Raw genomic sequence first — 21,471 nt, 5'->3', positions numbered from 1 at the left:
GACTTCTTCGTTCCGCCCTGGATCTCCCCAGGATTGACGGTGTCCTCCAGGCCACCCAAACCGGGGGGCGAGACCCATAGAAATGGTTTCGGGGCCCTCTTCATGAGGCAACTAGTAATCTCCTGAGGAATGCCATGCTTGCTAGTACGCTCTCATGCGCACCTAGTTGGGCAGTGGTGTGTGGAGCTGCCAATGGCAATGGCTCCGTGTCTCCAGACCCCAGATTCTTCTAGTCTGTGAGAGGCAATGCCGTCTTGGAGTATACCCCACCGCCCCACGATCCCTTCTCCAACTTTCCGTGTTTCCTGGCTTTAAGTCCTTGTCATTCTTCCAGGCTCTCTCACTGTCACAGGGACGTTGCCCAACATCAACTTGGAACCATGTCGTCGTCTGTAAACATTGAGCACACTCAGGGCGAACCAAAGGCAGCGAAACCGACGGGCAAGGTCCGCAAGAGAGCGCCGAAAGCGTGTTTATCATGCCGAGCGAGGAAGGTCAGATGTGACGTCTCACAGAGGGGCCGGCCATGTATGAACTGTTACCTGGACAGCGAAACTTGTGTCGTCACGGGGAGAGCCTCTCGGTTGTATGTCAACCACGCCCAATGGTAACACACATGCTAATGATACGACGAAGCAGGCGAGCGGAACGCAATGGCGACAATTCTCAAGCATCATACCCGCCATACAACGCGGAGAATGATGACCATTCCAGATCGGCCGAGGACATCGTTCGGTCGAGGTTGAATGGGGAATCGACATCCCCAACAGCGAACAACGACGAAGGCATTCACCAGGAAAACCCACACGATACCTGCGACAGCCACCACCACGAAGAGCTTCCACAGCCGGAAATGCGCGACGAGCCATCAATGCCGCCACCTGCTCAACCTGTGCCAAACGTCGGAAATATCCAGAACACATACAACAAGCACCCCGTGCCACCAGCCACTATAAAAGGTAGTGTTATTTTCGTGCCGACCGAAGAATCCGAACTGACTGATGTAGACTTCAACCCCACCGGGGTGCCAGAAATTCCACCATACATGTCCACTGACACCCCTTTATGGGTTGGTGACCAGAGAGTTGCGGTCAACGCCGATATCACATACAGCTACTATCCATTCCTCAGTGTCAACAACCTACATAACATCATGCCACAAGACGTCAACTACCTAGAATCCCAAGGATGTTTCCGAGTACCGACCCGCGAGATTCTCGACGAGTTTGTCCAGCAATATTTTCTACACATTCACCCCATGTTACCCATGTTGAACGAAGGCGACTTCTGGGACATATACGGGCATTGTGGGCATGGTGGATCGGGTGACAAAATGCCACTCCTGGTGTTCTACTCAATGATATTTTCTTCCTGCAACTTCGTGTCCAAGTCGAGCATCAAAGCCCTCGGCTTCCCCAGCATCCGCGCCGCCAGAGCCACTCTATACAGACGGTGCAAACTGCTATACGACTTCGACAGCGAGTTTTCCATGGTATATCTCGCACAATCCGCGCTCCTACTCTCCCACTGGTCACCAAATTTCACCCACGCTTTCAAGAAGGCCAACTCAATGTGGCTCGGCATGGCCATTCAGAATGCGAAGAGCGCCGAGGCGCATCACTATTCGGCAATGCCCACGTACTCTGCTTCTGTGGACCCGATCCAAAGCAAAAAGCAAAACGTGCTCAAGCGACTTTGGTGGTGCTGCATTCTGCGTGATCGCATCCTTCCCTTGGGGCTCAGGCGGAGCTTGAAAATAACCCGATCTCACTTTGACTTCGACGCGAACACTGGGCTTGGTTACACGGATCTGGCGGATGAGATTGACAGATCAAGGGTGTACAACTCAGGGACGAAGAGGTGTCTTATCGAAATATTTGTGCAGGTAATTGAACTATGCACGGTGTTGACCGACCTCATCATGCTCGTGTTCCCACTGGACGACTCCCCAGGCTGGGGCAAGCAGTTTGGATTTGAGGAGACTGAGAAGATCAGGGAATGCAAGACTGCTCTGAGACGCTGGTACAAAGGGGCCACGCTAAGGTTTCCTATGTTTGGCGGCGATGCCGTACCTCGCATGACGGTGACTGGCGGCAAAGAGTTTCAACACGACTCAGTGATACTATACACCAATTTGATGTATATGTACTATCACTCCGCTAGAGTCGCGTTAAGCCATCACGAGGTCCTACAAACAGCAGTCGCGGCCGCATCTCCCAACTTGACAAGCAACCTGAGGGAGTTTTCGAACATATTCGAGAACCGCCATGAACTACAAGACGCAGCCTCAGGCGTCACAGAGTGCTTAAAGGAACTCGTCCAGTTGAAACTTGCCAGATGGTTGCCGATTAGCGCGTGAGTATACTGTTCCCCTGTTGCTGTAACGGATGATTAACAGCCATGCAGTGTGGCGTCTACCGCCTTGCCTCTTGTGTTACATATTATCGACGTCAAGCTCTCCACATACAACAAAAACAACACATCTGTCATTTCCAGACCCCAGGACGCGGTGAAGCAGCATCGTCTCAACATCCTCATCGAAGCGATGAAGACATACCAGCCCCAATATGACGGCGTTGACTACGTCAGCGAGACTATCCGCCACATTGTGACACTGGCTCAGCTCGATACCCCCGCCCCACCTTCTTCAACATCGAACAACATTACGGACTGGCAAGACATACTCTCATCGCAACCAGGCTGCTATCTACGTCTGGCCATGACCATGGACCTGAGCTTGAGCAAAGGACGCTTGCCTGAGGAATCGGATTTCCCGGCCAGTCTGAGAGGCCTCTTCACAGCTGGCTACAGCTCTGTCAAAGCTTTGATGGGAGCTGGTAAGACAAACATTGCTCCTATGCCACAATACCAGATGTACTCGAATACTGCCGACCAGATCATGTTGCCGATGGGTGTTATGCAAGTGCCCGGCACGGTGCACTCGCTTTCCTCAGACACAGACTCGGATTCTCCCGGGTCACAGGATGACCATGCCATGGGAAATTACTCCATGCATAACGGACCGGCAGCACAGCAGCAGCAGCAACAACAACAACAGAAACAGCAACAAAACACCGGACAACAACAGCAGCAGCAGCAGACACAACCTGATCACAACAATGACTTGCACTTTGGAAGCCATAACTTTGTCGATTCAGCACTCGAGATGGGTGGCCTAGCCGGAGAGGCTCTTGCAGCTTATTCCATTCAGAACGACTCGCCGCAGAGCTCGGGCTCAGATCTTGATGGTGATGGCACATTGTTTGACGGCGAAGAGACGATCATGACGGATTGGATCGGAAACGCATGGGGCAACGACGAGAGAGGAGATCAAGAGACAGCAAGGGTCTTGCTCGATGCATTGAGGGAGAGCGAAGGGATGAGCATCGAATGCGGCGCATGAACTTTAGGCTTGAGGGTATGACTGACGCTATGGACTTTGTACGAGTGGCGTTTGGGCAACTTGGTGTATCTCAGATGGATGGCAGAGTCCGTAAAAGCATTTGCTTTCAGACCCAATGTCTTCGTAGGAATTGAATGCTTTCTAATACCACCACTGTACGAGCCTGACACCGTGCAGGAGTTCAAAAGTGACAAGAGCGGGAACACGACTGTAATCGACTGCTCAATGATGTTTAGGCTTGCGAGCTATCTCACATGAAACCAAGTCTGGGAGATTTCCGAGCAAGTCCGGGTGTTATTGCTTGCGGTCCCTTTTGACAGTTGACAGCCTTGTGGTAGCTGAACGCTGCCTTTAGAGTAGAGTCAGCAAAATTGCAATAGTGATATCTCACCAGCACTAACTGAGACATGAAACCTTTGGTCAGCTCTGCAATACGTTCACTTAGTGACATGGGCAAGAATCTCACCCAAACATGTAACATCCAGAAGCATGAAAGTGAGATGTCATTTCGCTGGCAGCTGTGGCCAGCCGCTTGTCATGAGCGCGGGCTGCCACCTCCAGCGCTCAACCGTTAAACCCAAGAGTATTTCATCCGCTGGGATTTACTGTACTTGATAATTGCGAAATCTGCTGCCTGTTGACGGTCGATTCCACAATGGCGATGCCATGAGAATGAGCTCAAAGGTTTTCTATGGTTCGACTGCTGCGATCGGTGCTTTCCACTTAGCTGTCAGAAGAGCGACATCGCACGCCATCATAAATCCTCTCACGCTATTGAAGTGTGGTCAGAAGCCTTCATCAAGCATGGCACGCACATACGATAGTGCGCTGTCGCAGCTTTCTGCGCTGCAGTCCAATTTTGCCGTGCACTCCCTCTTTGGGCCTCCCGCTCTCAGCGCCTCAGATGTCTCTCCAGGCAAAACCCAGGATCTTAACGCCTTGGCCATCCCAGAGATGCTTGCCTGGCTTGGCAGAGCAGGTCTCGCAACGTCCGACTTAGCCAAGCTCAAGTGTATCCACGTGGCCGGTACAAAGGGCAAGGGCTCTGTTTGCGCTTACCTGACGTCGATTCTGACGCAGTCTCCTTTCCGATCTGTAGCAGGGAGGGTGGGGACGTATACCTCGCCACATCTCGTCACAGTGCGCGAGCGCATCATGCTGGACGGCCAACCTATCAGTCAAGAACTGTTCACCAAGTATTTCTTTGAGGTCTGGGATGCCTTCACCGCTTCAGCTCGAGCCGAGTTTCATCGTCAGAATGGCGATAAACCAGCTGCCACAAAATTAGATACCGCTACCGAGGCCGAACTCCAGGGTCCGGCGACGAAGCCTTTCTATTTCCGCTTCTTGACAATTATGGCATTCCATGTTTTCCTACGGGAAGGTGTGCGGAGTGCTGTCGTTGAGTGCGGCATCGGCGGCGAGTATGATTCCACCAACGTACTCCCAGCGGCAGCAATTACTGCCAGTGTGGTCACGCAGTTGGGCATCGACCATGTGGGAATGCTGGGCGGCACTCTTCCGGAGATCGCTTGGCATAAAATGGGCGTTGCCAAGCTAGGGCGAAAGTGCTTTACGCGAAACCTAAGAGGTGAGACGGGCGCGAGGACTATGGAAGTCATCAGGAATCGAGCTCAAGAGATTGGGGCTGAGCTGGTTGAGGTTGCCGACCAGGACGTGGAGACTTGGGGAGGCGTAAAAGCTGAAGGCATTGGTGGCCTCGAAGGGTCGTTCCAGAAATACAACCAGGCGCTTGCCGTGGCGGCAGCCAATGAACATCTTGCTCAACTCAAGGCACCATTCACTACGTCGAAAGTTTTCGATGATCTACCGTCAGAGGTCAACCAGGGGCTGCAGCATGCAAGACTTCGAGGCAGATGTGAGACGAGGGAGGACGGCAACATCACTTGGCTCATCGACGGCGCACATACTGCTGAAAGTCTACAGGAAGTTGCAAAATGGTATGCCTCGAAAAGAACGGCGACCCCGGGCAGCCAAATGATCTTGATGTTCAACCAGCAGCAACGCGAGGCGGGAAGGCTACTACAGGTCCTGCTCAGTAGCATCGCGGAGAATGGTGCTTTGGGTTCCAAAATCTTTGACAGAGCAGTGTTTACCAGAAATGAGTTGGACACAAGAGCAGGCGAAGAACCAGAAAGAGATCTATCTGTTCAGAAGGCAGCCGCTGAGGCATTCAAGGAGATGTGCCCTGGGAAGGAGGCTGCCATCTTTGATAATGTCACTGGAGCAGTGGAATTTGCGGAATCGACCGACACGCAAGATGCACATTCACAGAAGAAGATGGTGCTCGTCACGGGAAGCTTACATCTTGTAGGCGCTTTATTGCGAATCCTGGAGCCAGAAGCTCCGATATGATGTTGAATTATATCCAAATACCAAGGGTATACCCGTGTTCCCTCTAATCCCGACCGTTGCCAGTCATAGTGCGTCTGCCTTTTCTAGTATTCCCAATGCGCCACCTACCAGGTGAAGACTGCCGGTTATGAGCGCCTGCACTGTCTCTTGGCCGTCTACATCCTTGGCCAAATCTCTGACGTGATTGATTGCATCCTCAATGGTTGGCAATACCACCACTTTCGCGTTCGGGTCCAGGGCAGACCATTTCTCCGCGAACTGATGCTGCGCCGTGAGCTTCTCAATGGCCGCTGGGTCGTACTGATGATTTACAAAGTCACGCTTATACCCCGTGACAGCGTAGGTAACGTTTGTGCAGAAAACCACATGGTCAAATGAGCCTTGACCCTGAGACTTGAGTGCCGCGACCATCCCATCAAGAAAGTCCACGGCTTCCGTTCGACCTTGCTGGTTGAAAATCAAGGCTTTCGGTCCTTGTCTGCTAGCACACTCGCCAGCAAACCACTTCGTGGCCATCTTGAGACTATCGACGGTATGCGCACCATCGACATGCCAGACGAGCGGTCCTTCAGTCTTGACTTCGCACCTGCCTCTCCAAATAACTTGCTCCAGTCCGTCAACGAATTCCTTTGGCAACTGGTCCAAGTTTTGTTTGAAGCTCGGGTCGAGCTTCTGAAGCGCTGCCTCGGCTAGCGCAACCCCCAGACTTGCATTCTTCTTCTGGAACAAAGCATCCGGTCGGACATCAACCCCTTTAAGTCTTGAGTCGACTCCCAAGACTTTAAGTTCGACCTTCTTCTCATTTGCGCGCTTCTGGAGTACCTCTGCAGCCTCCGGAACTTGCTCAATGGTGAAGGCAGCGCTGCCCAGTTTCATGATGCCAGCCTTGTGCCAAGCAATCTTGTCAACCGTATCTCCAAGGGCAAAGACATGATCGATGCCCAAAGTGCTGATTCCAGCGGCCACGGGTCGCTCGACAATATTGGTGGCGTCATACTCGCCTCCGATACCAGTCTCGTAAACAGCAACGTCGACGCCTTCTTTGAGGTAGACGTGGTAGCTCATGAGTGTCAAGTACCGCGCATAGATGGGCCTCGTAGCCATCGGCACGCCGCCCCTCTCACCCTCCGACACAGGGTCCTCACCCTGGGCCTTTTCCGCCTCTTCCGCCTTCCCTAGCAGGTCCCAGACCTCGAAGAAGTACTTGGCGAACAAGTCCTCCGCAATCGGGGCGCCGTTGATCCGTATTCTCTCCCTCACCGCGATCAGGTGCGGGCTGGTGAACAAGCCAATCTTGCGCGGGACTCCGTGCGCCTTCTGGTACTGCTGCAGGATCGAGGCCGCGAACGCGCAGGTACTGCCTTTCCCCTTTGTTCCGGCGACGTGGATAATGTTCAACCGGTCGAGGTCCGATGGCGCCAGACCGATGCGCCGGAGGTACGCACGCATCTCTGCGATGGACGCTGCATCGGGACGGATTCCGGCCTTCCGGCGGGCCTCGATTATGGCGAAGGGAGTCTGGAGGGAGTTCAGGGCATCGATTGCGTCCTATCTCATAACTGCGCTGTCAGACATGCAAGTCGCATCCGTGGGCGTCCAGCAGGTGGCTGCGGGGTTGTTACGTACGTTGTAGGTTGTGCCACCCTGCGACGCCATTGTGCGGCTAAAGATCCAAGTCGCACTCCTCAAGCTGCATGTGGGGGCAGTGAACAAGCTGATGCGCCGAGATACATGATGCATCCCGAGTGGAATGGTGATCATGTCATCGTGGCAGCTCGTTGTCTGGGGAAGCTTTGAAATTCTAAGGCTCGGAATTCAGCCCACTTTTCCGACTTCGGACCTAGGTAGCACTCTAGCGATTGAAGTAATTTACCACGACACAAGGTCTAGGAATAGTTCACTTGGGCATGCTCATTTCTCAAACTGCGCACATTTATGTTATTAATCGTATTTTCCATGCTTTCTTCTTTGGAACGCTGCAATACAGGGAAGTCAGCCGTGTTAGGAATTACATCACTAAGTCATGCAATGTTTATCAACCCTTGTCCAAACTCTTATACATAGCGAAACCTGAAAACGCCGGTATGGCGAAGCCTCTTCCTTTCGCAAGCAATGCAAATGTAGACAGAGAGAGATACTATGATTTATACATCATCTTCAAACCCTTTTCGAGAATGTTAAGCATCAGTTCAGTCGAGAAAGACGACAGGACCGATCACACTCGATAAGACCTAGGCTGCGCACATATGAGCACCCAACACCGGCTACTCAACGTTGTATGCTATGCAGGGATATCCTTCGAGAGAATGGTAAATTTTACACAGGACATCTGCGAGAGTCAACGACTACGATTCACTATGATGTTTTCCTCCCTTATAGCCTGGACTTTTAGATATCCCGAGCCTTCTTCTCCCTGATGGTAGGGGATCTATGGGATACGTGAGTCGCTGTCTCATAGTCATCTTCTCACGTATAGGCAGGCTTGCCTATTCATCACTCTCACGCGTGACCGGGTGGGAACATTCTAGACTTGGACAGTTCCGCAAGAACGACATGCGTGGCGATGTATCCGGGGGGTTGTATGAAAGCTCAAGGAGACGGAGGCGTGGGGGTTGGCGGGTAGAAAAGCCTCCTGCATGTGATTGAGTCTTCTTATGTGTTGTATACTTGTCTTTCCTCCGGGAAACAGCACAAACAGCACCTGAGAGATGTGTTGCAGTCTCTCCTTCCTATTATCATGTCATTGAGTGTTTGAGGAGCTTTTCCTCGTTGTAGAGAAAGCAAACTTCGCTGATAATGAATGAAACGGTTCTCTGGAAAGATACAAGGATTGTGCGGAGTTACAGAACAAGGCGCTGATTGAAATGTTCATTCTTTGGCGTTTACCGAATCTATTCTTTGAACTAAGTGCTGAAACCATTGGAGGACATGTTCTCTGTCCAACTATATTGATCGTGGTAAGCTTTCGGATGACCCAATCTTTCAATCTTTGTTAACCGCACATGCCATATGAGGAAAAATATCATAGAAAATGATCGAGGCGTGCGCTGATATCGACAGAACCGAAGGCCTCTTACTTGCAATGGTCACATTGTGCGTAACGCTTACGTGTCTCAATCCTGATCTATCAGCATCTCGTTGGCTTCAATGCCGACTTCCCCATAGGCCATTGTCTCCGCCTTAACAGGACCTAATTTCGCCTGCCGGTGGAGTTCTCGGGCTGGCCTAGTACCCGACTTTGCGATGGCCAGGTTTCTCGCCTTTCGGCCAAGGTGAGGGCTGTCATCATGCTGTCGAATATAGTAGGCTAGGTCTGTTGTGGGATCCCATTCCGCCTGGGAGACCCCATTGCCCATCCATGCGAAGCGATTGCCCCGATATTGAAAGTCCCAGTCGTTCCATCGAGGCTCTCGGATGGCTTCAAGGTAATGCAAAGTCGATCCTGGCCAGGTCGTCGGCACGCGACTGCCCACGCGGCTATTGTTGTGCGTGTTCCGGCAATTGTCTGTCCATACAAGCTTTTCCATGACTGTGGCTACCTGCTCTGTGAACTCCTTGCAAACACTGGGCCGGATAGTCATGCTATGAATGGGCTCCGTCTGGTAGCGATCGATAAAGGAGCATATGTAGTCCGCCTGAGCCTCAGCTGCGATAAGAGTGGGCCCATTTGAGTAAGGAGTGTAAGGGCCTAGCAGCGTGAAAGTGTTGGGAAATCCCGAAATGCCCACTCCCATATAACCCATGATTGACCGGCTCCATTCACTCTGCAAGTTTAGCCCCGATGCTATCACAGGGTATCGTGGTACATAGGATGTATCGAAACCAGTTGCACATATAATGACATCCGCTTCATGATATTGCCCATCCTCTGTGATGCATCCGGAACTGTTGAAAGAAGAAGCAGATGAGTGGATGACATTGACATTCGCTTCTTTTAAAGTCTATTTTAAACGTGAGATGGAGAGACTTGCCTCGTCGTAGCTTGTACGGACTTACTCGTAAGAATCGGAATCCTGACGGTATCACCCGTTTGCATCCAACAGAGAACTCAGGAATAAGTGCGTCTACACTGTCATACTCCCTCAAAATGTCCTTCGTAGCCGACTTGAGAAGGGCTTTGGCTTGGTTCTGCAATACGCTGTTTTTCATGTAGACCGCTTTGAAGACCTGTCAGTAAGCCGCAGAATATAATTCGATTGGTAGAACATACTGAAAATACTATTCATCGTCCGTTCATTCTCTTGACGGAGCGCCATCAACAATTCGGGCTTGTTGACAAACTCTTCAATTTGGTGAGATGTGAACGTGGATGTCTCAGTACTGATGTCCGGCAACATCCAGGACGGTGTACGAATGATGATCTTCGCGCTTCGGACGATAGGCTGGATTGCAGGAAGAATCTGTACCGCGGAGGATCCGCCGCCAATGATCAACACATCCCGGCCCTTGAGGTCAATGGTTTCGTCATAGTCGGCGCTATGTGCTTTGATACCCTTGAAATTTTCTAGACCGCTTACATGCGGCCAGGCTGGCTTGTTCAAATAACCGGTGGCATGGACAAGAATGTCGCAGACGCTCTCCACCGTCTGGCCTGTCGCCAAGTTTTTGGCCTCTACTGTCCACTCGCCCTTTTCCTCATCCCACGTCGCTCTGGTGACAAGATGCGACATGTGAATAAGATGGCTTAAGCCATGTTTAGAGACAAAGTCCTCAAAGTAGGACCTGATCTCATTTGAGCCAGCATAGACGGATGAGAAGTCGGGCTTGGGGTCGAAGGAAAAAGTGTAATTATGGGAAGGGACATCGCATGCACAGCCTGGGTAACGGTTCTCATACCAGGTTCCCCCGATCCCGGGATTCTTTTCGTATACCTAAAGAGGATTATTGAGCCATCAGTAGCATTTTAGGTGGGGAGGGGGTAATATACCGTCAACGAAAACTTAGTGAACGATCGATTCAGCTTGTAAGCTAAGCAAATGCCTGACGCCCCAGCACCAATGCAGATAATTCTGACAAACCGTTCATTGTGGATGGCATCTTTCTCAGCTGGGTCCATGGTGCATAAATAGAGGCAGGAATTGAGATGGTACGAGAGAATAACTGAAGATTCAAATTTCTTTCACCTATACGCAGACAGTCTTGATGGGCGTGGCCACTGAAGAATAATCAGAAAGTGGAAGCATATCACAATCAACGAGATAGCTTCCTCGGATGCTACGTCCTGGCAACAAGAACTATTATTATATGTCCGACCGAGTGATGGTAGTGGAGGGGGCGTGAAAATAACCAAACACCGTCTCTCTTGCATAGCCCACCCCACTAAAATGAGATATCCCCCATACTAGCGCCCAAAACGCACACTTGCACATTGTGTGACAGAAATCCTCAGTAACACATATCAACCACATTGTATTGGATGGAAAAGGTAAATCATGAAATGAAAACCAATACAATGAAGGATCATGTTAAGCGGATTAAATGGGTTTATTTACGTTCTCAAATTGATTTCTGTATCTACTTGAACTTCTCTGCCTGGGGGTTGACGTACAACACTACTCTAAGAGAGCCATCCCCTTTAATGGAGCATCCAATATACGTGTGTAGCCCTAAACCGTTTTCTAGAGCCTGTGGCTTGCTTTGTATTGTTAGCTGATACTGATGATGATAAAACCAGGGTTGAATCACCTACAAGATACGCTTCATGGCCTCAGCATACGCTGAACTCGGTACCTCAGACGCGCTTCTCCTTACCAGATGGATTCCCTGCCTCTGGTTGTCTATAAATTCCTCCACTCTATCCATGACGTTCTGGTCACTGCTCGAATAGTGGCGAACTGGTATGTAGATCTTGACATCCGGGTACCTGCTTCCAAGACGAAACTCGGCATTGTACAGAATTCCAGCCGTTCGGTGCTCATTCAGTTGTAGTTCCGCATCTTCAGATACATCAGACAGATCAAAAAGGGAACACCATAGCTGCTCGAGGCTTCGAAGCCCCCTATCTATGTGGACTCCAGTCTTCTGCCCCTTCAAAGTGATCGCATCACAGACTGAACTGAATCTAGTGCTACGATCTCGGAAGTAGATTTTAAATCGTGATTCCAGAGGATCCACCATGTCTATAGCAAGCATTTCGAACTCTAGTGCTTCAGTGCCGGGACCGTCAGCGAACGTGGCAAGCTTGTCAAAGGCCTGGATCTTGTCGGGTGTACAGTACGGCGCACAGACTATAGCTTGGGCGATTGTGTGAAAGTTGGATGTACCCATTGAGCGTGCCGATGGACCGGGAAAGAAGTAAGCTTTGGCAGTGATGCAACTTCCTTTCAAGTCAAACCCCCAGAAGATACGAGATGGGTGGCTTTCCTCTGTGCTAGCTTGGGTTGCTCGCCCGTTAAAAAACAAGTCGAAATGGTCAAACCAGGACGTATGTATTTTCGGCAGTGTTTCAAGTATCGTGCGTTTGAATGACTCGGGCCCAACTGCGTTCATCGGATCAACAGAAGTGCCTCCATGCAACCCGATCGGCTCTATTGAGAACCGGATGACGGGCTCGTCGGCAGACCCACGCCAGTCCCAGCTAATTTCGATGGGTGAGTGGTCGTCAGTCATGAAGCTTTCCCATCTCTTGAAGCTAGGCTGGTCGGTGGGCCCAAGAAATGGGGCCACGGTATCTTTGAAGAAAGACATAACATAATCATGGGCCGGACGGGAGTAGTTAGCCCCCTGCATTAGAGCATCTAGGACATGTCCTGCTGTTCTATACCAATAGATCTGCGGAGGGTCTCTGATGTCTTGGGCCTTTGGCTCATCACTATAGGCTTCCCTTAATAAGAGGCCCTTCTGCGTATGTCGAGTTGGCGTGCTGGGTTGTTGTCGAGGCGGTAGAATAAAGGCACCCGTGCGGGCCTGGGCGGCCACGATCGTAGGGAAATAGGACCATATTGATGACAAGTATTGAATTAAGCGCTGCCAAAAGGCATTCATCGCGTCAGAGAAAGTTGAAAACGTAGAAAGCATGTTCTACTTGGAGGCAAAATTTGTTTTGCTTGCTTTATGATGGGAAATAGCTTATAGGTCCATATCCCGCAAAACTTCAAAGGTTCATATCAATATAAGTATGTCGAGGCTGTAGAACTCTTCTGAGTGCCGCAGGGTCTTGCGTCTATCTTGGCATCCATTTACAAAACCCGCGAGCATCTTAAGATCCAAGTGGGACGGAGAAGGAGTGGTACAGCCCATCAGAGCCACCACGTACTGCCATATCAATCAGTCACCTTGGACCCTTTGGTGTGCGACTAGCCATAGTGTTCGGGCTCGACGTGTGATCAAGTCTCCACTCCTTTCGACGCAAGGTAAAGGGTCTTCGTCTCAGCTGGGCATCCTAATGCAACGTCGGAAGGATAACGAAGGAGCTGAGCTTCCAATAGGGTTGTCACAAGTTTCGTATGGTGTTTTGACTTTAATAAGCGCCCAGAAATAGCTGAAATACAGATATCACGAGAGATGGCACAAGAAATAGACCATATCATGTAACTAACGTCAGCTGGATATACTTCTCGAACTGACGACTAGCTGCATTTTTAGCGCAACTGTGACTAGGCGTCGATCCAAAGATACATGTTATCCCCGGGGTAGGATGGGGGGCAGGGGAAAAAAAAAGAAAAGCAAAGAAAAAAAAAGCCTCACAATCGGATGGGACCACACCCTCCAGGGACAATGTCGGCTACAGGCTGCTATCCGGGATCTAGATCCTTCTATCACAATCGAAATTAGTATAGTGAAATAGCAAAGCGGTGCTGATGTTGTAACGCATTCAACGATTGATGATAATGATGGAAACCCCCCTTGGAACGAAGGGTAATATGAGTCGCACTGGTGCATGGCATCGAAAACAGATTGAGGACCATGTCACGCAGTGGCCGCTGGGGTACACCCATCAGTACCTGCATCGACTGTAGGCCAGCATATCAGCAAAATTCCATATTTCGTCTTCGTTTCTTGACAAATGGAAAATTGCGGTCAGACTATCAATTCCCCCACAAGATCTTGGTTTGCACCGTCACCTCAAGTGCTTACGGCGGGCGTTACGCAGTCGTGTCGCTGACTGCATTACGATCGCGCGGAAGCTCGGCTCGTCACATTGGGACCTATTGACCCCTGGCTAGCAGGTAACTAGTGAGTCTTGCAGCAAGTGGATGAGTCAGCAGGGATAGACGGACACCCGCAAGTCCTTGGAAGCTGACACAAGTTTGGCACGTTTTTCCATCGGCTACGAGCCACTCGTCGAGCGCAACATACTACTACTTTTGGCATGAGAAGATGACATGGGACTCGGTGGAGCACATCCGCCTGTCCGCATCTTGTCGTCTCCCCGTTACGGAACCAGCCGCCTTGCGGGGGTTACATTTAGCAATAAGCATCCAGACTTCCCAAGCTGCTTAGTCGGTGCCTGGCGTCTTGCAGCTCATGTTATCTATTATCCGGTTGTATGGGTCAGAGAAAGCCGTGAAGAGAGCATGTTGTACGTTAGCTACCTGATGCATTTTATAATCAGTCTCGTACTTAATCACTGCAAGAACTGAAATGCAATTGTAAATGTCCTCCACGCGTTTAATTAATTGCTCAGTTCGAACAAAACCTCTTTGCCAACCTCTGGTTGGAAAAGGGGCAAGTGAAGCGGCGCAGCATGATGGTCGACGGAAAGCCGCATGATCCTTCCAACCGGGTGCATGCGGTATGAAAAGTCCAGTAACAGCCTACATAGTACGTGCAGATGATCCGCCCAGTACTTGCCTGATTTATTTCTCTAGTCACAGTTCAAGGTTCACCGACTAAACAGCGCCTACATAGTACTGTGTGATTCTGCATCTGTTGTGTTCGGACTATGTTGGCAAGGCTGCTGAAGCCTGTTCTAGATACGTACTAGCGGCTACGCCATTATTACACAAGCATACATATATAGGATCGCGAATTCTTTGGTTGATCTGCGAGGCAATAACTACAATCGGTTGTTCATCAAGTGTAACGAATCAGGATGGTCGGCTGGGTTTAACGTCACATGAATATCATGTAGCACCGTGTGAGGCGCGCCCTTACTAATGATGTAGGCACCTCTATGCGATGTGGCAACCCATCACATTGCCGGTGAATCAAAGTGCCCGCCACTTCTGGCAGATCTTCAGTGCCCATACCTCTCTGGTACGGGCTTTGTGTAGCCAGCAGGCACATTTCTGATGTATTGAAGCTATGGCTCTCCTGAATTGGCCAGACCAAACTTTTCGCCTCCGCTATTTCTGATTGCTTTGCTCATGCAAATCCCTTCTCCCGATTGCTATGAATGTCAGGTCTAAGAAGTGCAACTGCTAAGCCGCGGGAGCCAATTGATCCAGGTGGCCAGTTCTGTAGAGTTCTTGGCTTCCGTTGGCTTGCTGCTGTCCGTCCACACTGATGCGTGACACTATCATGAGAGATAGATGCAATACACGAACCCCGAAGTGGAATTTTTCCATGCTTCAGATTGCTTGATAATAGCTGGAAATTACTTCAACAGTGCGCTGCCAAATTTGTGTTCGATGAAATGGTGTCTTGCAATTAGAACAATGCCCTGCCTCTGATAAGACCGCCATCTTGTGAACTTGATCCAACTTCTGTGCGCAGAATCTTTCTCATTTTAACGACTACATAATGGGCCACTAGCGCGTCCTCCAACGAGGAGTGTGAGAAAGAAAATTGCTGTTAAATTGTACTCCAACTAATATCAACCCTTCATGACCAGCTGTCTTGATGACGATGGGAATTTGAAGTATTTCCGTTATCTTCGGCGTAACTAATACGTATCTCGTCCGTTCGATGAATCCCATTGTGTGGGTCAGGTGGTATGTTTTTGTTTTGTATTTGCCTTCTAGAGGTTTGCGTCACCAATCCAGTCTCGTCTTCTTCCAGAATTCGCTCTTGGCTTCCTGCTGGTACCGGTTGGGCCCCCAAGTGATCGTCGTAGTTCCTAGTTTCGAGAATGCTCTCCATATCGAACTGGCGGCGCGCCTTCCGAATACGAGACTTGTCGTTAGACAATTCGACATCAGCGTAACCTTTGTGATGGCCGCTCGCATTCTTTGGCGTCAAGTAAAGGCTTTGTGACTTTCTATTCGAAGACCAGGACCGTTTCCGAATTTTCTCAAGAAGAGGCTGTAGCAGTGGTATGCAAGCTGCAATAATGATGACACTACCCTCGACGCTATTCAGGAGTCAGCCTTACGGGTTATCAGTAGCACCAGTGCAATGTCATGTCTTGCTTGACACTCACATAGTCCAGATAGTTAGATTGCAACTGTCGACTATGGAAATCAGTAGATACCGCAACGGGTCCTCAGAGCTACTTACACGTAAAGTCAGGACTGGCAAGGCCTTTGAGTACGGTAATTTTATATATAGCAACAACTGTAGAACTGCATTTGGCATCAGAAAACGCCGTCCAGCATATAAAGAACACGGCAAAAGCCACTTACATTGAGCCCACCCCGAGTGCTATGCTAAGTCCAATTTTCTTCCTCCTTGGCAGCTGGATTTTATACAGTACCACCGCAGGATATATAGAGAGGTACAGGTCCACAAAGGCCGAAAACGCTGTTCAGAAGCTGTAAGCATGGCGAAGGGAAATATAATGATAAAGCAACCCAATGTAGTACTGACCGCAGGAGCCCCAGGAGTATTTGACCAAGATCCATTTCGACCAACAGAAGTCTGGCTTGACCGAGAGATCCCATTGAGATTTTGTTGGTTGACATTGGGCGAAAGCAATGGCGACAGAGCCCATCATAGTGATTAGGCAGATGATACACATCGACCACAGCCACACAAGGTGCCACCGAGAAGGGTTCAGCAGCCTGGCTAGGAGGGTCACGACCGTCATTTTAGGTAGAACGTATGAGAGGATCCCAGGCACGAAGCCGAACAAGGTAAACTGAATAGCTCCTGATATCTGCTTGCCGCTGAGCGTTTGGATATGTCGGCCACTTCCCGAGTGCACTGCAGCCGTAGAGAATCCCACACTCATCCAGCTACAAACCTTATACACTGTCAATACTATATTTTGTGCGCCACAGAACGATCATATCACCACTTACGACTGATAACACAATCATGTAGTCGTCGAACTGGAACTTGCGTACTATGTGAAGTCGAACGTATAGCCTAGCAGCGGCGAACAGGGTGCTAAGAGACGCGACGATGATGATGGAGGCGACAACATGTGGTCCGCTGTTTTCTCCCGCATAAATCGGATCTAAGGGGGTTGGTGGCGTTGCCATGATGTCTGGTCGCCACTATTATCGCAACAGATGAAGGTAATACCATGGATGATGGTGCTGTCTTTTGCATGTCTTTTGGATTGTATTTTCAGTTTATGTTAGGAGGTTCTAGCAACTCATGGCAATGCCGTCGAACACGAAGATGGATTTGCTTTTGGGGGGTCTTTTTATGCAAGTCAGAAACTCGTGATTCATGTGCGACAATCCTACCCGGGTGCTTTGTTCGGTTGTCCAATCATCCAATCGTCCTACGTAACGGCCGCAACCCAACTTGGATACTGCAACTGTACCGCAACCTGCAGTAGCCTTCCCGTCGAATCCTTCCCACCATCAAGGGTCCCCTTCCCAGATTGCGATAATGAGCTTTATGGGTAGGATCCTTGCATGGATCTGGAAAATGGATGGGGTCGCATTATGTCAATGCTACTGCTTCTATATTCCAACGGTACCAGTAAGCCCCGACGTCGTATGGTCTTATATCGTGGCTACATCGGTAAGCAGTAAGGGAGCACAAACGTTTATGTGAGGCGTGAGCGAGACCTGCAGACTTGAAAACTCATGCAAGGAGCTCCCCCCGCAATCATAAAGATTTGCAAATCATGATACAGCACCCCGTCAAAATTAAACACCTTTTTTCACTACCGCTGCTCTTTCTTGTCAAAGTGTTCCAGTTCCCATACATAAGATCTTCACCGTCCTTGAGTTACCATGGCTCCTATAGGCCTGGAATCGGCTATCGCCCCCTCCAACATTGATGCGGTCCCCAACCTGCTGGCAGAGGTAGCCTCTGCCGGCGATGCTCTTTCGAAGGCAGGCGATGATTCTCTAGCGCCACGGCTTGAGCTACTTGAGAAGGCGCGAGAGCTCGCACGCGCGCTCGAAACTCCTCGTGAAATGATGATCCAGCATGTCTGGGCGCAGGCTAGTTGAGAATCTTCTGACAATTAACAGCAGGGCTAACTGAGCTAAGCCTTCTAATGTCATGGCCATCTCGTTTGGCGTCTACACAAACCTGTGGACTACTATGGCACAGAATGGAGATGGCCCTCAGAAGGTATCCGACCTGGCCAAGCAGATTGGCTTGCAAGAAGAGCTCTTACAGCGCATGATGCGACATGTAGCAGCTTCTGGTTACCTGAATATGACAGCCCCTGACGAGTACACGCCAAACAGCTTCAGCAAGTCTCTATCTCTTCCAGTCATGTACAGTGGTTACTACACTGGGTAAGACTTGCGCTCAAAATTCGATCTTACTGGTGTCTAATGAGCTTTGAACTAGTCCGCCGACTCTCAATCCCACTTTCCTCGAAGCCCACGACTGGCTCAAGGGTAGAGGTTACAAGGTCCCAACAGACAAGTTCGACACAGCCTATCAGGTAGCTCATAAAACTAAGCTTCACTGGTTTGAGGACATGCAGTCCCGGCCGCCGCATGGACAGATGTTCAACGACCACATGGCCGGCTACCTCCTGGGGCGCCCGCCATGGAGTGATAGCGGGTTCTTTCCGGTGAAGGAACGACTCCTTGATGGATTTGATGCAGACAAAAAAGACGCCGTCTTGCTTGTTGACATCGCCGGCGGCATGGGCCACTACACTGACCAATTTCGATCCAAGTTCCCGGATGCCCCTGGACGACTGATCTTGCAAGACTTGCCCGTTGTACTTGGACAAATACAAGGACTTGACTCGCGCATTGAGAGAATGGAATATGACTTCTTTACAGAGCAGCCTGTAAAAGGTGGGTTTCTCGATGCAGCACTAGTTTGCCGCATCACTTGTCCCTCGATCCTATTTATCCTTTGGGTTCACTAACCAAAGACTTGACACTAGGTGCACGTGCTTACTACACGCATTTTGTCCTCCACGACTGGCCAGATGAGGATGCTGTTAAGATCGCTAGCCGCGTCAGAGAGGCAATGAAGCCTGGTTACAGCAAATTCCTCATTCATGAGCACGTGATACAGCCCATGAAGCAAGATTACGAACAGACAGCCTTGGATCTTATCATGATGACAGGCTTCGGGGGCAAGGAGCGTAGTGTGGCACAGTGGTCTGAGCTACTGGAGAACAAATGCGGGCTCAAGATTGTCAATACTTATACCGTTGCTAACGGAATTGAGAGCGTAATTGAGTGCGAGCGTCCCGAGTAAGGCGAAGCTGGCGTCGATCTGCTCCTACTGCTGATACGCTACGATACAAGACATTCCTTTATATCAAACACCTGGGCATTAAGGGGTTTAGGATGACGCTGCAGAAGTCATGATTAGAGATTGCCTTATAACGGTGGATTCGGGGGTCATTAGACTTCTCTTAACCGTAGCGTCCAGATCAATAGACCTAAACCTTAAGATCGGCCTCAAAAGTGCCAATGCAAGGGCGGTTCAGCATCGGCATGTTGCAGTTTGTGTCGTTCATAAACTATTACCCAATCAGCGGTTCCATGCCGCCCATCTGGCCGACGTGGGGTAACTGAGTGGCGTTGGCTCACCGAACTGCTCAGAAGCCAGATTCTGCAGTCTATGCGAAATGCTGCATTTCACGAAATTCACAACACACTGCCCGCATAATCAAGGCAATGTACGACCTCCAATTAAGGGGAATTGGCGGACATCCATCGGGGAGCTTGACAGGGCAACTTCTGGTTGAGAAGGAATCCTAGCCATTCAGAACGAAACGTGAAGCGTACAAATGTCGTACCAAACTGCCGTAATGCGGCACATAGACCGACAAAAAGGCTGCTGGCATCTGAAAAAGTGTACCCACATGCAACCGTTGTGCCCAGCAATAGAATCCCTCAGGCTGCAGGTTGATGATCATAGCGATGCCACAATGCACGAGAAGGAGTCACAGTCTGGTGTCGCCTCTGCTCCACGGCTATGTATTCATGGTGTGAGATGCGAAGGAATGATCCGCGCCGCAGAGCTGCAGTGTATGCTGCTGCAGGATTCCTGTGTAGCACTCGGTAGGAAGTCTCTTCGAGATACGAGTACGCAATTTTCCTCTAGGGTGCTACTTTTGAATATGTGCTGCTACAGGGGCTCGCAGAAAGGATTTCTGCCTTGCTCCCATCACAGACAGCCAGTGGTACGACCGCGGTTCCGTCCCCCCTCCTCTTCCCACCCTCTCTCTAACAAAAGAAGAAAGGAAAGTCAGATCCGTAGTACACAAAATAAGCTGCCGTACTCCCTTTCCAAGAGCCTGTTCCTTTTGGTATCGCCAATTACGATTCAGCAATGCCCAACCTGTCTGACAAGCAGGAAGAGGAGTCTGTCAAGCCTTCTTGCTTGTTCAAGAACTGCGGCCTCTATCGTGAAACAGTGAAAATCGGAGCAGCCGGGCGGGAAACGGGCTATATAATCAAGAGACTGGCCATAGAACAATGTCGCTTATCTTATTCCTCTCCGGACTGTTAGGATAGTGATCTCGATGGAATTTCATAATATGTGTACCCCTGTCAGGTACCTGGTGCGCCCGGGTTAAGCGCACAAAACCTAGATACCTAATGAGGCTGTAGCCTGGTCGGATCGTGTTTGGCATAGTTCTGTCACATCTACCGACAAGCAGGCAGCTTCGCAAAACTCTTCTAGTGATCCCTCCGCGTTTTGGATCTGGCTTCATCTCGATATCTAATGGAACGTGATCATTCGCTGCTATGTAAATACTGTGTAATTCAATATTGTAGTATCGACACCCTCATAGCTGTTCATTGTAGACTGTTCTAGAAACTGTTGCGAGGGTATCTATGCAGAATCTCGTTGTTGATTCCCTCAAAGTATGGACTTTCATTGCATCAACAGCATTTTCCACGACGATTATGTGTTCCTGAGCGATCTCTGTCGTATCCTCCCAGCTTCCAATGTTCTATCTGTGTGAGATCAGTACGTCACAAAGGCCTCTGAAGCCACCGAAGAAGAAAGGGGACTTCACTCAGCGTACTCTTCCCATTGGGATCTTCCTTGTCCATGCAGATCTGACTTTGACGACTGGCCTTACTCTTGACTCTCGCCGAAATGTAGGCTGTGGTCAAAACACTTTCTGCATTCGTGTCAATGTGTAAGTAAGGGGAAAGAGAAAGATAAATGGACCCCTTATGCTGAAATATACTTTTTACTTTACCTTAAACAAGGCCTAAGTGCAATCATTGATATGTGATAGCGCCGACACAGTAGTGCTGTATGCATGAGAAGATAGTAAGTTTATTCAAGAAAAATGAAGAAGTGAAGACCAAAAGGCTATTTGTATTTGCTAGAAACAGCTTGATGTACTCGAATGGATTCCTTACACATGTATGGCAAGTTCAAACACATTCAGGTAGAGTCGGATATCTGCAACTAACAAGAAACTCCAAGTCTCGGCCAACTATAGGTCAAGCCTACGGATGAAG

At 49.9% G+C, this 21,471-nt stretch overlaps 7 protein-coding genes across 7 annotated transcripts; 3 read left to right on the top strand and 4 right to left on the bottom strand.

The window, feature by feature from the left end:
- Nucleotides 1–380: 380 nt before the first annotated feature.
- On the top strand, nt 381–3,403 carry JN550_004284 (uncharacterized protein; the record flags this gene model as incomplete). Its single annotated transcript, XM_049315783.1, has 3 exons — nt 381–586; nt 640–2,355; nt 2,407–3,403. The coding sequence occupies 3 exons, from the start codon at nt 381–383 to the stop codon at nt 3,401–3,403; spliced, it is 2,919 nt and encodes a 972-aa protein (XP_049173822.1).
- Nucleotides 3,404–4,069: 666 nt separating this feature from the next.
- On the top strand, nt 4,070–5,779 carry JN550_004283 (uncharacterized protein; the record flags this gene model as incomplete). Its single annotated transcript, XM_049315782.1, has 1 exon — nt 4,070–5,779. The coding sequence occupies one exon, from the start codon at nt 4,070–4,072 to the stop codon at nt 5,777–5,779; it is 1,710 nt and encodes a 569-aa protein (XP_049173821.1).
- A 63-nt stretch (nt 5,780–5,842) lies between these two features.
- Nucleotides 5,843–7,435, bottom strand: JN550_004282 (uncharacterized protein; the record flags this gene model as incomplete). The annotated part of the gene is made up of 2 exons (XM_049315781.1): nt 5,843–7,327; nt 7,406–7,435. 2 exons carry the CDS (start codon nt 7,433–7,435, stop codon nt 5,843–5,845), a joined length of 1,515 nt encoding a protein of 504 aa, XP_049173820.1.
- A 1,457-nt stretch (nt 7,436–8,892) lies between these two features.
- On the bottom strand, nt 8,893–10,835 carry JN550_004281 (uncharacterized protein; the record flags this gene model as incomplete). Its single annotated transcript, XM_049315780.1, has 4 exons — nt 8,893–9,720; nt 9,776–9,936; nt 9,990–10,650; nt 10,707–10,835. The coding sequence occupies 4 exons, from the start codon at nt 10,833–10,835 to the stop codon at nt 8,893–8,895; spliced, it is 1,779 nt and encodes a 592-aa protein (XP_049173819.1).
- A 629-nt stretch (nt 10,836–11,464) lies between these two features.
- JN550_004280 (uncharacterized protein) lies at nt 11,465–12,763 on the bottom strand (the record flags this gene model as incomplete). The annotated part of the gene is made up of 1 exon (XM_049315779.1): nt 11,465–12,763. One exon carries the CDS (start codon nt 12,761–12,763, stop codon nt 11,465–11,467), a length of 1,299 nt encoding a protein of 432 aa, XP_049173818.1.
- Nucleotides 12,764–15,544: 2,781 nt separating this feature from the next.
- On the bottom strand, nt 15,545–17,085 carry JN550_004279 (uncharacterized protein; the record flags this gene model as incomplete). The annotated part of the gene is made up of 6 exons (XM_049315778.1): nt 15,545–16,013; nt 16,083–16,113; nt 16,160–16,224; nt 16,285–16,402; nt 16,469–16,844; nt 16,903–17,085. 6 exons carry the CDS (start codon nt 17,083–17,085, stop codon nt 15,545–15,547), a joined length of 1,242 nt encoding a protein of 413 aa, XP_049173817.1.
- A 708-nt stretch (nt 17,086–17,793) lies between these two features.
- JN550_004278 (uncharacterized protein) lies at nt 17,794–19,237 on the top strand (the record flags this gene model as incomplete). Its single annotated transcript, XM_049315775.1, has 4 exons — nt 17,794–17,994; nt 18,056–18,309; nt 18,365–18,825; nt 18,918–19,237. The coding sequence occupies 4 exons, from the start codon at nt 17,794–17,796 to the stop codon at nt 19,235–19,237; spliced, it is 1,236 nt and encodes a 411-aa protein (XP_049173816.1).
- Between the last annotated feature and the right edge of the window lie 2,234 nt (nt 19,238–21,471).

Source organism: Neoarthrinium moseri (genome assembly GCF_022829205.1).
Source record: "Neoarthrinium moseri strain CBS 164.80 chromosome Unknown scaffold11_Wmoseri_CBS_16480, whole genome shotgun sequence".
Classification (NCBI taxonomy): Eukaryota; Fungi; Ascomycota; class Sordariomycetes; order Amphisphaeriales; family Apiosporaceae; genus Neoarthrinium; species Neoarthrinium moseri.
The sequence above is the reverse complement of the archived record's forward strand: the minus strand, read 5'-3'. Positions and strand labels throughout refer to the sequence as shown.